This window comes from Strigops habroptila, chromosome 9, assembly GCF_004027225.2.
Source record: "Strigops habroptila isolate Jane chromosome 9, bStrHab1.2.pri, whole genome shotgun sequence".
NCBI lineage: Eukaryota > Metazoa > Chordata > Aves > Psittaciformes > Psittacidae > Strigops > Strigops habroptila.
In genome coordinates this window covers 12,440,922-12,454,286 of record NC_044285.2, presented here as the reverse complement: position 1 = coordinate 12,454,286, position 13,365 = coordinate 12,440,922, and the positions used below count along the sequence as shown (strand labels likewise).

Here is a 13,365-nt window from a genome sequence, read left to right as displayed (position 1 = left end):
TACTTGTTGTGATAGCTATACCATGTAAAGCATAGATGTAAGACAGTACTGTGGAAACAGCTAACAGAATTAGCTTTGTTGGCGGTGAGGCAGACTGGTAGAAAAAATTTAAGGATGACAAATTATCAGCCTTACTGAGCTTCATCTTAAAGATCTGGTCTCTCCTCCAAGCAAGATGTTTGCCATGTAGAAGTTTATTTCATTGTTTTGATAGGTGAAAAAGTTAAAGACCCATTATTATTTGAAAACTTAATCAGAAACATCACTGACATCCATCATATTATAGGGCAGTGAATATTTTGTAATGTGGAGGCTCATCCAGTGGCGTGAAAAGTAAACCTTATTTTGACTCACCAGGCCACTGAGCAGGAGATGAGTTTGGAGTTGCATGCTCTTCAATGCTTTCTGTCCTCAGTCTGCGTCGATCACTCAAAAGCAGTCCTTGATAAACCATCCCTGTAAACTGATTTGCGTCTGCTTGAAGGCTAAATATAAATTAATTTTTTTCTGATGAGAAAGGATTTTAGAATGTTTTTGTCATATAGTATATATACATTCTTGTCATTTTAATCAGAAGATGCAAACATTTTAAAATTCTATGGGACTAAGTCAAGAGGTTTATAATTTCACAGTATACAAAATACATTGTTTATTAAAACCTGAAATGTTTCCACGTGACATTATCAATTTTAATATGTTTGGTGCATGGCTGCAGATATGAAAAAGGCTTTTTCAAAAACTTTAGTGATATATTTGTTCTGAATATTTATTTATTTTTAAATGTACTTACAGCATTCTCTTCCAGTTTGGAATATAAACTGTCTGAAACCTGACTTCAATTAGGTTTCAAGTGCTTCCCCTGCACCACTAAACAGCAATGAATGTGCCATGGAAAGCCAGCATTCCATTATTTTTCAGAAGCATCCCAAGTGAGAGTGACACCAGATTTTCCTACTGTTTATTGGAAAAAATCCAGATGATTGGTGTTATTTAATCTGTGTAAAACTGATCTGGCATATCTAAGCTAGCAATGTCTTAACTGTGTAAGTATCTATACCCATACACAGATATTTAATCCCTTTTTTCGACACGTACATGAAGAATGTTTCTGGGTTTGGTATACTCCAAATAGTAGGATTTGTAGAAAACTTTTGCCATTCTTTACCATGTAGCTGTTGGCTGTCACATAATGCGTTGATAAAATGGATGCAGAAAGTGGAAGCTGCTAAAGAATGAAGTGTGTACACGCCTGAAAATGCAAAAAGAAGCGCAATAAGTTACATTATTAAAGGTGAGTAAAACTTCAATTCTTTATAAACAGCACTGGAATGGTGTGTATCAGGAATGTCTCCTAATTTAAACGGGCAAGTTGCAGGAAATAGTAGTTGAATTTGTTCCTTTAAGCTGGTACCAATACAGTAGCTTTGAAAATCCACGAACTGCTCTGTTCAAGATTCATCTGATTTGCAGTCAAAACCTTCTGAATATGTCAAGTTTAATTAACTTGCCTTCTAATACAGAACTCCGGCTGCATTGAATGACTATTATTGGTGAAGAAGTTAATTAAGTATGTCCTATTATGATAATGAATTTGATGGGATGGTTCCGGGAAGCCATATTATTTAACATCACAGTTCAATGTAGTAGTAGTTGCTCAAAATGCATAAAATGCAACAGTTTGTGTAATCATTGTATGATTGCTTTATCTGTTATCTCTTTTTTACCTCAGTTCTCTGCTTACAAATTTCCAGAAGTCTCCAGGAAAACAAGAATAATACTCCATTATTGCTTCACAATGCAACAGAAATACTCCAGTTCTTAAACAGAAGAAATTCAAGGATTTCTTGGAAAATCCGGTGGAATCCACAGTGTGAAGAAAATGGTACTGTCAAACTTAAAAATGTTAACTTTTTAAACTCACCATGTGTTTATTTCCCATCTTTTCCTACCATCCTTCCATTTAATCAATTTGCTAAACCTTAGACTAAAGCTATGAATTATTTAAATAGTTGTTTTGCAGTTAGGAGGTGTCAGCTTTTCTTTCTGAATTCTCTATTAAAAGAAAATGCATGTGAAGTAGGAGTTTTTAGAGTAAGAAAGATGCTTGCTGTAGCATAATGCAGGATGGATAAAGAGTCAACTAATACAAGAGAAAGTGAGATTTAAATGAGCTTGGGTTACAGTTTTAGAAACTTTACTACCTTAAAGTGGGACAGCTCATTTAGTTTCCTAATTTTTCCCTACTTTCATCTCATCAATAGAAATTCAAATTAATGAATAGGAATACTGATCTAAATGTACAAAGTAACGATTTAGCTTCTTACTAATTTACTGTGTCAGTCTCGGGCTCTTTGACGAGCCCCACCCCCTAAATTTACTGACTCAAGAATTCAGTGTTTTAGTGAACCAATCCACATTTTGGAATAGTTCCTGAGAATGGCCAGAATTTGGTCATGAACTAACTGGATTCAAAAAAGGTTGTCAGAAAGCAAGCGGTTAATTAGCATTTTCGGTTCACCAGACTTAAATGAGAAGGTCCAGTATTGTGAAAGAGTAAGTTGAAAATTTAACTCAAATACCACATTTTATTTTTCATGTGCTCACTCCCCATTTATAAAAAAATCATTTTAGCATGTCCTGAAAGCTTTTCATTACCTTGACATCTTCAATATGAGGATGTGGTGGTGATTTCATCTGCACAATAGTGTAAAGAATATCATGGATGTGGTTGTTTAAATATAGCACAGGATTAGCTATCACTGTTTTTGTGGATGCTATGCTTGCAGAAAGCAACGGTAGTGTTGTGGGTAGTGGAAGAGGAGACTGAAGCTGTTTTACAGTAGTTTCCTGTTTAAAACAAAAGATTGTATTTAATGATACTGCTGAGGGGAAAAAAAAAAAAGTTAAAAAAAAAAGGAAAGATAATTTTACATCTTTAATGTTTTTTCCAGGGTTATTTATCCTCTTCCACTGCTGTCTACTCAGTATAGAGAAGATTTTACTGTGACTGATGTCAAAAGTATCTTAATTACTATAATAACATGGATCAGACCCGACAACCAAATTTGCTGGAACACCTTTTAATTTAGTGCAGGAAGAGGATTTTTATGTAGTTCATTAGGAAGTATTGGGATTGTCTAATAAGAAACATTAACTAAAAATGCACTTACAGTAGCATAAGTTGACATAATACTCACTGGTCTGAGTTTAATAACAAAATCAAATTTGCACTAATCTGAATTTCTCAAGTGGAAACAAACAGAATTTTTTTATTTTATCCTTCAAAGTACATGCTAAGCCTAGTACCACCAAAACAGTTGTCTAGCACTCCTACGAAATGAGAAATCTAGGACTTGAGCAGATAATCTGATACTGCCTGGTATCAGATTATCTTCCGTAGCTTAGTTTAGCCATTAACATTTGCTGGAAAATCTCTCTTTTTCTATGAATGTAGAGAATGCCATAATAGAGTAAAAGGGAGCACTACCCTGTCTTAGTATTACCTTTTGAGTCTTGCAGCTAATAACCTCTTCCTTGTAGCTGCCTTGAATGGACTGCAGAGGGGCAGGGAATCAGATTTTGTCATACTTCAGCAACCGTGAATTTAATTTATTATATAGATCCCCCAAATAGTGTGATCAAAATTAGAATTTCATTGGAATACACTGCAGCTATAATATAAACAACAGCATTTATACTCCATAATTATAGGTAGCCTATTCTTCAGTGTCACGTAACAGATCCTTAAGGACCAAATAATCAGGATGATGTGTAAAGAAACAACTTAAATATGAAGTTCTTTCCCCACGAACATTAAAATGATCTTGACCATTACACTTGCAGAACATGAGAAACATCTATCTAGCCACAAACTTCAGCATTTGACAAAACTGACAGTCCAGAACTGTCCATACTTGTGAACAGAAATTAACTGAATGTTTTACCTGCTGTGACTCTTGCAGCAAGAACTTCAGCTCCATTCTTACAGATGCTAAACCACCACCTTGTGCCCCATGAAGACTACAATAACTTAGAAAAACTCTTAGAAGAGCTTGATTCTTCTGCAGCCACCACTTTCGTCTTTCAGCATGTTCTCGTTTTGCTTGTAACCTCCGTCTTTCGATCTGGTTGCCGTTCATATGAACAATGTCTGGCTTATCCATAATATCATCGTTGATCAAGTAGATCCCCATTTACTTTGGTATACGTTTTACAATAGTCTTTGCCCCCTGTGTCATGGTTGCATATTTCATGCATAGCAGCAATCTCTTTTTCAAGCCAGTTGTACAGCTGAAATCTGAGCTTTCCTCCATCTACTTCATAACCTGTAGCCAAAGTCCTCAGCTCAGTCATAAGGATCTTCAAACAGGCTCTGAACTTCAGTTGTTCAGCAATAACATCAACCTCAGTGTCTCCTGCATCACAAGTCTCCTCATGTGGTGTTTGTGGGATGTTGGTGTCTGAGGTTCTCTCATCATCTTCTCCACTCTTAGAATCAGATTTTGAGTTTTTCATTATTATACCAACATCCTTCTCCTCTTCATCTGACCCATTTTTGTCTTCACCCCAGTCAAGAGTAAGGGGCTCATCATCAAATTTTACGGCTGGCTGACTCCAGTCAAACTGTGCTGAAGATTCAACAGTATTTTCCAATGCAAAGGAAGTTGAAATTGGTTTTGACCAGTCTATATCACCACTTCCAGCACCATCCCTTAGGACTTTGGAATCTGAAACACCAGCCTGTATTGGAGTACTAGGTGACTCACTCTCTGCAGCTACCGTAGACTTTTTTCTTACTTTTGGAATTTTGGAAAGGACTTCAAGAGCTAGTACAGGGCAGCCCACTTTAAAATGAGCATTTGCAGTAGTGAAGAATAACTTTCTTTCTATAAGATTAATTTTATCAACAAAGCTTTTCTCAGTTTTTAGACCTAAGGTGGCCAAAGTCCCTTCTGGTGAACTGAAGTATCTTCGGATGAGCAAAGGGTGGGTCCGAAGATAATTGTAAAAACTGAACACCACAGGATTGCACGACTTGACGATAACTAGGGAAGTAAACAGATATGACACCTATTGAAAATGGCTTTAAAATGGTATTATTCTGTTTTGCACTATTTCCTGCATTACAGAGACTTGTCAAAACACAGAAACCAAGACACTTTTGCACCTAGTTGCCAAGACAAAGTGAAGAATTACTTATTCCCCACAAAAAGATTAAAGGTATGAGCTGGATGAGTAGAAAGATACTGAATTCCCTCATTTGCCTCACTCTTATATTTTACTCAGTTAAGCTTAAGAAAAAGCTGAGGTGACCAGTCAGATAGTTTTCCACAAGGGAGGGAATATGCCACAGAAACCTATGTAGCTACCTGTCCGTTAACATTAATCTCAGAAGAGAAAGGATAGGAAATCTGGCTAGACTACTGCTAATTCCCAGAAGCAAGAATGAGAATTTAAGTCCATTGGACAAGTCCTTGGAAGAAATGTGAAAAAGATGGTTGGTGTGTGTTCATTTTCTTTTTTTTTTTTTTTTTTTTTTTTTTATTTCAGCATAATGGCATCTTAGGAGAAGGAACTCCATAAATACATAGGAAGTATTTCTTCTTCTCTACTCTGTCTTAGTAAGTTTGTCCCATCAGACTAAGGTTTTTCCCTTACCTGGGTTTTCATCATCATCTTTAGGTGTTTGTTCCAATAACGTGTCCAGTGCTCTAGTGTAATCTTTCATTATCCAGTATGCAATGCTTCTCAGAAATGGATCAGAATGCAATTTAGTACAGCTGAACCCAGTTCCATCCTTTTGGCAGCCCAAAATCTTTTCATAAAGAATGGAGGTGTATGTGACGGAGGTTTCAAACTCTGATTCATATAAACGAGCAATAACCATAGCCAACTGGATGTCTTCCATTTTCTCAAGACAAACCTATGATAAGAAGTGGGGAAAAAGTTGCTTTATAAGGGAAAGGTAGTTCTTTAAAATAACAATTAAGTGAATAGCAATAAATGTTTACAGAACAGATTGATTTTTTTGTCCTCATCATACCTGTTCTTTAAAGTATATATTAATCTCTGGGTCAAAACCATGGTGATATATATCTGTGCAACATATTTTCTTCCATATTTGGGAAGAGGTGTGCTTTCTTCTGTTTCAGGAATTATGATATGAATACCAGTACATCAGCATGTCAAAGATTAATATGGCAGAAGTAAAGAAAAAGATGTTAATTCTACTTAGTAGAATAAAGATAACTTCCAGCTTCAATGTTAATACATCACTGGTAAGATATTCTTCACACCGTCTCATCTGCAGAATTACATCTCTCAGGAAAATTCTTTACATTCTCAGGTAAAGACAAACATATTGCATATGAATAGGCAGGAGAACTAAGCATTCTCTAATTCCCATTCTCTTCTGAGTGGTACTGCTTGGGTTATGACCCTACTTACAGCTCTCACTTCCCCTGTGGCAGGCAACATCACAGCTCCACTAGAAAGGGATCCTAGGGCTGCTTCAGAAGAGAACTCTGACTTTTTTTTACTTAATGTTTTAACAATAGGTCATGCAGAATAGCTGGAGGCTGAACGGAGTGCCACAACTGAACTGTTACAAAATTTTGCCAGAAGGGTCATGACTGTTATTCTCAAGAGTGCTTCCGCTGAGAACTGATGTATCTGAAAAATTATCCTGGCCTTCAGATCAGCTTTCAGTCTGCTTTTTACAGTAGTGTGGAGGTAAATGGTATGTCTGCAGAGCACAAGGAGGTCATGTGTGGGCACACCATACCATTTGTGCTGCCACAATTTATGGAAAACATCAGCAGAGAACAGCTTGTAAGGATGCAGTTACATAGGTCAGATTAGAAACTGAAACTTAATTTCTCAAAAATGAATACCTCTATAGCATCTTTCAGTGAACCTGCTAGCAGGAAAAATGCAGCTGATTGTTCAAAGCGTTGTTTGCCCAACAAAGCAAAAGCATTTTTTAAAGCAGCTTTGCGCCATCTATCTTCACTGAAGTTGTGGCTGAAAAAGGCAGTCATCTTCTCATCATTCTGGGACCTGCATAAGGAAATGCAACATATACAACTACTTATTATATCATCTTAGCATACAATCACTTAAACAATTAATAATTTAATTTAAATTTAAACTCTAATCTGGATGAGTTCTGCTTTGCATTCCTGGTTCAATTAAGATTTAATCAAATTTAGTTAGCAGAACTTACCTAAACAGACCCCACACTACTGCCTTTTTCTTCATAGCAAGGTAAAAAAGTGCAGCATCTAAAGCATCATTGTTCCTCTGAAATGAAGCTTTTGCAACCTGTAGTAAGCAAAACTTACTGTTATTACTGAAAATATAGAGGCTGCTTTTAGCTAAATAACATACGTTTTCTGTCAGGAAGGATGGTATAGGTGACTGTATTATTTCTACAAAGTAAAAGTAATTTCTGTCAGAATGTTTTATTTGTATGTAACAGCTCTCATTACACTGTAAACGTTCTTAAGACTCAGAAAAACAGCACTATTGCAGATATTAACCCTTCTCAACCACAGTGGGATATTACAACTATGCAAATAAGTCTCTTCTTTGAAAGTGTTACAGTAACTCATACTATCACACAAAATTCTTTTTGCATTCCATTATGTACATATATCTAAGTTCATACAAGTATTCCCTTAATGAACGCCGTGTTTTGTATAGGATTCGGAGATGTAATTTGGAGTACTAGGATAATAAAGTTTTACTCCTGGGTTCCAGTATCCTGTAATTTTTCAAAATGTATTTTTACAGCACATGACTTGGAAATTTAGAAAACTAGTAGGTACTTCTGTTCCACAGACATTTCAGAGATTGCATTATTTGCTTTAATTCAAAGCAAAATCTAGTAATTATTCAAATCCCTCAAACTTCAAGTTACAGAAAAGCTGAAATTCTTATTAAAGCAAGGATTCAAATCTGATTGGTATCTATAGGAAAATTTTAGATATCTCAAAAATATATTGCATTTTATCCATTATTAGTCCTCCCATAAGAAAACTACATGCAAATGAGATTTGGTGTTATTTTGGTTTTACATAATATAGGTGCATGTTTCAATAAAATAATAATTTTATGACTCTTAGAAGAGTAAAAACTTCATTTAGTTGCAATTCAGATCTTTTATGTTCTATACTACTCCATTATAAAAAATACAAAAATTGCAAAAAGACTCTTTATATACTTTTTAATAATATTTATATATATATTTATTTCTTAAATAAAACCCACTACTGAATTCAAAGTGTAATTCCCTGTTTAATATTGACTCTATCTGAAAACAAGATTCCTATTAGAGTACTTAATATGCTCTTTAACATACTGTAGAATATTGGGGGGGAGGGAGGGAAATTAGGTGCTTCAGAAATGGTTTTACCCGGGATAAATTGTATTATATCTTACTATTGAATAATGAAATTTGTAAGCCAAGAGTGCCAACATTAGTTGGCATAGAAAAAACTAGTTACTTTATCTCCTGGCTGGGCTGGAGTACAAAGGAATCTGCTGTATGCAAATCACATGCGTATCTGTTAACGCATACTTAACAGCATGTTAAGTATAATGTGTAAGCAGTAAAAAGTACCTTCTCAATGCACCTTCGGAGTGTGTTGATATTCCTGACCCACCAACCAATACCCATAGCTCTTAATTCAGACCACTGAGGGTCTCCCTTCTGGATAGCAGGAATCATACTGATCAACTCCTCCTCAGCCTCAGAATGAAAAGCCCACGCAAAATGGCAAGTAGAAAGGCCTAAATGGTAACATAATAAAATTTAGAAGATTAAGCCTTGTTAATAAGCAAATGAAGTACGTGAGAGATCAAAGTGGGATCTCCAACCCAAGAGTTAGGTAGATATGAGTGAGACTGTTTCTCTCAACAGGAAGTAGAGCTGCAAAAGGAACAGCTGAAGTATCTTTCTACTTGCTAGGGATGTCCTCTCCTCAGTGCTGCTTCTGTCATTTCCTGGTACATCATTCATATATGTATGAAAGTTATATGGTGAAAGACTAAAGGAAAAATATTCTGCTATTGAAGAGGCAGACCTATTCTGTGCCAGAAAACTTTCTGTCTTTTGCTTAGGTGGTAACTGCTTTTATTTCCTGTATTTCACAACAGCATGTACTCAGATTGAGCAGGGAAAAAAACTGCTGTGATGAAAACAATAAAGTAATCTTTTAGGTAAGATAAAGCCATCCTTATGTAAAGCAATTACCTTCATTCTTCCAGCTGAAACAATATATACAATTTGTCTGTTATCTAGTTGGAGAATTTATTCATGCCTGAAACTGAATGAGACAGAATCTTTGTTCTGTTCTACTGGTTTTTTGCTATTCACAGTGCATGCAAGGAAGCCTGTACTAAACCTATGCAAAATAAAGGCCTTGATGAAATAGAATCTAAAATGAATATGCAGATAATATAAATATCATAATAATAGAAATAAAAAATAACCAGACCCTGTCAGCTCAAGTGGATCAAATGAAAGCAAAACTTCACTCTAACAATTACCTTGGTGAAGCAGCTGAACTCGATACAGAGGTGGGAGTGATGTCAGGAGGCAGGTGTGCAAGCGCATAGCCAACAAGTATCGTAAGCCACATTCATCTAAAGTATCTCTTCCTGTGAAATAGAAATGCTGATTTTCGAACATGCAGATGACTATAAGAGGCATATATACAACTTACCATATACAGTGTGAGGGATGTATGTTTCTGAACTTGCTGAGAACCTGAACTACAAGTTATTATGTATGAAATATAAGTAGAGATGTATATTTAAGTTATTCTTTCTTGCTGTATCTAATCTGAATAACTGATACTAGCTTTGTTATCCCAAATACCCAAGGACTAAGTCTACCTTTGCTGAGAAGAACAAGAATGTCAACGCAATACGTCAGTTACTAACCTGAGTAATTCTTATCTCTGTTCTCATCTAGTTCAGTGCTTGTTGTGGCCACAGTGTCTGCCAAAGCTACAAGGAACATCTGCTCCAGTCGAGTGAGGCCTGGCAGACTTGAATGCATCAGGTGGCTTGACAGAACACTAGCATGTTCTTGGCCAAAGTAAGTCGGACCATACTGTGACAGATTAATAACTTTGGATTTACTCTCCCTCTTTTCAGGCTCAAAATCAATAAAGTCTTCAGTTGTAACAGACGGAATTTGGAATAGGTCTGAGTACTGATCTTCAGTTTTTCTCTTCGCATGATCTTCAGAGCCCTGAGGTATTTTAGAAGTTTCTTCAGAAACAAAAGTGGCATCTTGATCTGCAGCAAGCAACGCATACAGTGGCAATGGGGGAATTGAGTCTATCTCTGTATAGTCTCGAGTACCGTCTTTTCCAGCTGTGATGGTATCCTTTGCAGTACTACCACTTACACTAATGGTGCGAGAAAGATGGCGTTTAGGACCAGTTCCTTCTCCAGCTTCTGTGTCTTTAACAATTGCAACTTCTCCTGCAATACATTTAACTAAATGCGATAGAATGGCTTTGGCTCGGCGAACTTTACCCAGATCCATAAGTTCTAATAACTGGGTTGGATGATACTGGGGTAGAGTAGGTGAAAGAACATGAGCAGCTTCAAAAAGGCCACCATCCTGTATTACAGTTGGAGTGCCAAAAACATCATCCACAATACCTGCCCTATCAATTATACTGGTTTTCTTTGCTATCAGGCTTGTTTTGAGTGGATCTTGTGTTGTTGAGTCTTCAGTAGTAAAAACATCATTTTCTCCATCACCAAACCTGATAGCGTGTTTCCACTGGGCATAAACATGCATTTCACAGTCCATTCCCACTACCAGTATACCATCTCTCACCCAGGACAGAGAAACAGGCAGTGAAGGAGTGCCATCTACAGATGATACCAAATCAATTGATCTAAGCAACACCCACTTCGACTTTATACCTTGTTTTATGCTACCACCTAGTGGTAAAGTAATGACAGCTACTCCCTCTTTGCTGCTAGTTTGATCTGTTACAATTCCTGAAAGTCTTCCGTACATGTAGATGTTGGCACCAACTCCAACTGTCAATATATGTGAACCATCTTCTTTTGATACCCAGTCCAAATGCACCAAATGCTTGATACTAGGCACCAGGTATTTGTCTTTATTCAAAAAAGCATCTGATTTACTGTAAACAAATAAATTACTATCTACACTGACTCTTGAATCAAGTACACTTCCAACCTTAACTAAATCATCCAGATGAATTGTCTGTTCCACAACCCATTCTGATCCTCCTGTAGACTCACATTCAAGTATACAAACATGCATGGAAAATTCTTTGGAAACAAAACCATTATGCTGTATGGGTTGTTTGTATGCTACTGCAAGACGTCCTGTGTAAGAACAGCTAACGGCAACTGGCCTTCCTACAATGCTCACTGTACTGCTGTTGTCTTCTCCTTCATCATTCATTAAAGGCCATTTCCTCCAATGATATGTTTCCCTTTCTTCATTTTTGCTGTTTAGGTCTGTCTCTACAGTACATCTCCAGAACCGCACTCTGTTGTCTGAACATGATGTTACTATCAGGTAAGGTGCAAGGCAGACTGGGTATATTGATGAAGAACTCAGGTGACCTGAAGTTAGAACATATTACATATTTACTTTTAGTAATACAAAGTACAATGCCTCTATGAATAAAATGAAGCCTAAGGAGGGGAGGGAGGAGGAAGGACAGGAGAGAAACGAAGACAGACGAACAGAAGAAGGCATAAGGGCATCAGGTAAAAAAAAGTATTATATACCCAACATGCTAATATTGGCAGATGATATAAAGCAGGTATAAATTGTTCATTAATAAATTAAGACTAGAAGTTGAATTTCCTACCATTAGAGCAGTAAGTTTCAGGAACAGCTTTCCTGTGGGGACTTGATATATTTATGGAAGGGTAACATGACATGGACACAATGATTTGAGAGAGCCTTTTTAGTCTGGTGTTCCCTGTACCAGTAAATCAGAACGTGATAGGCTGAGGACCTGGATAGAAAAAAATGTTACATTTACCTGCTGAAGGAGTTGCTCTTATTACTTCTACACCAGCAGGAAGATCCAGAGGTTGGCTATACACAAGCCTGGAGCTCAGAATGAGTTTACTAGCAGTCTGAAGATTAGCAATTGATGAAGATCGTGGAATAGGACTTATGCCAGGTGATACATTTGGAGAAGAAACTACAGTCTTTTGCACAGGTACACTAAGCTTATTCTCTGGTGAAGTAGCTTCAGTTGGCTTTGCTTTATTAAAAAAATTGACAACAGTGTTAAAAAAAAATGTTTAAAGACAAGCCATAAATATCCTACAGTATCAGATCTATTTTTAGCCATACTTAAGTTACACAGAAAATAATTATATGATGTGTGCAGGCTTTGTTACTTTTATTGCAAGCTATGGCTATACATGTCGGGATACCCATAACATTCTGAAATACCAAGAATTAAAAATAAAGAATCCAGTGCTTAAGTACATTACCCTGTCAAGAAATTTTTACATGGCTATTGGTGTAGAAGACAACCAGTGTTTGTAAGGACTCTTATTGCTATTATTGCATTGATAAAATTCTAAAGGTTCCTGACTTTGAGGCTTCTGCTCAACAAAGGCTCACCTGTCACCAAAGGTGACAGTGTGTTTTGAAATGAACCACCAAGCTCTAAGTTTTATTTTAAAATAATATGAAAGAAATGTCTGTCTCTAAGAAAATTACAGTCACTCACCTAAACAGGCTTGCACAGATTTGAGATGAAGATGCCACATCTGAAGAACAGAGCAGCCATTGCTATCTTTTTCAATTACTACTAGGTAGAACTTCTCTGAGAAAGGTGGTGGACGATACCCTGTAATTTAAACATCATTATCATGAAATTTACCTTCAACATAAATTATTTTCAATAACAGAAGACTCTCTAAAAATTATTTATACTAAAAAACCAATTTTCTTCTTTGGAAGAAATAGCTTGATTAGAAACAAAATATTCAAACAGTACGATTAATAACTTTTTTAACATTAATAACATTTGTTTGCTCATGCCTACAGAACAATTACAAAAATAGATTGACTGACTTACAGACAACCTGAGTGCTAGTAGCAAATCTATTTTATCAGATATATTTTCCTTCCAGGTCAGTTTGAACTATCTTGTTGTATTGTAAAGACTCTTTTCTACCTGCCTGCTTCCTTCCTTTTAAAGTTTTAAGTCTACTACCAAATCCCCAAGTTACTTTCTATTGTATTAACTTGGAAGTCAGATATGTTCATCTTATCACCTGGAACTACATATTGATGCAGAAAATTCACTTCTGCTCTATTTCGTGCACATT

The 13,365-nt window shown here is 36.3% G+C and overlaps 1 protein-coding gene across 1 annotated transcript in view; it reads right to left on the bottom strand.

The window, feature by feature from the left end:
• The window catches only part of DMXL2 (Dmx like 2), a 53,768-nt gene that overhangs the window by 15,693 nt on the left and 24,710 nt on the right, over nucleotides 1–13,365 (bottom strand). Inside the window, 13 exon segments of the mRNA XM_032920162.1 lie at nucleotides 355–494; nucleotides 1,177–1,249; nucleotides 2,646–2,847; nucleotides 3,945–4,172; nucleotides 4,174–5,045; nucleotides 5,659–5,923; nucleotides 6,894–7,059; nucleotides 7,226–7,323; nucleotides 8,624–8,793; nucleotides 9,553–9,663; nucleotides 9,949–11,628; nucleotides 12,057–12,284; nucleotides 12,762–12,881. Coding sequence (XP_032776053.1) covers nucleotides 355–494; nucleotides 1,177–1,249; nucleotides 2,646–2,847; nucleotides 3,945–4,172; nucleotides 4,174–5,045; nucleotides 5,659–5,923; nucleotides 6,894–7,059; nucleotides 7,226–7,323; nucleotides 8,624–8,793; nucleotides 9,553–9,663; nucleotides 9,949–11,628; nucleotides 12,057–12,284; nucleotides 12,762–12,881 — 4,353 coding nt within the window.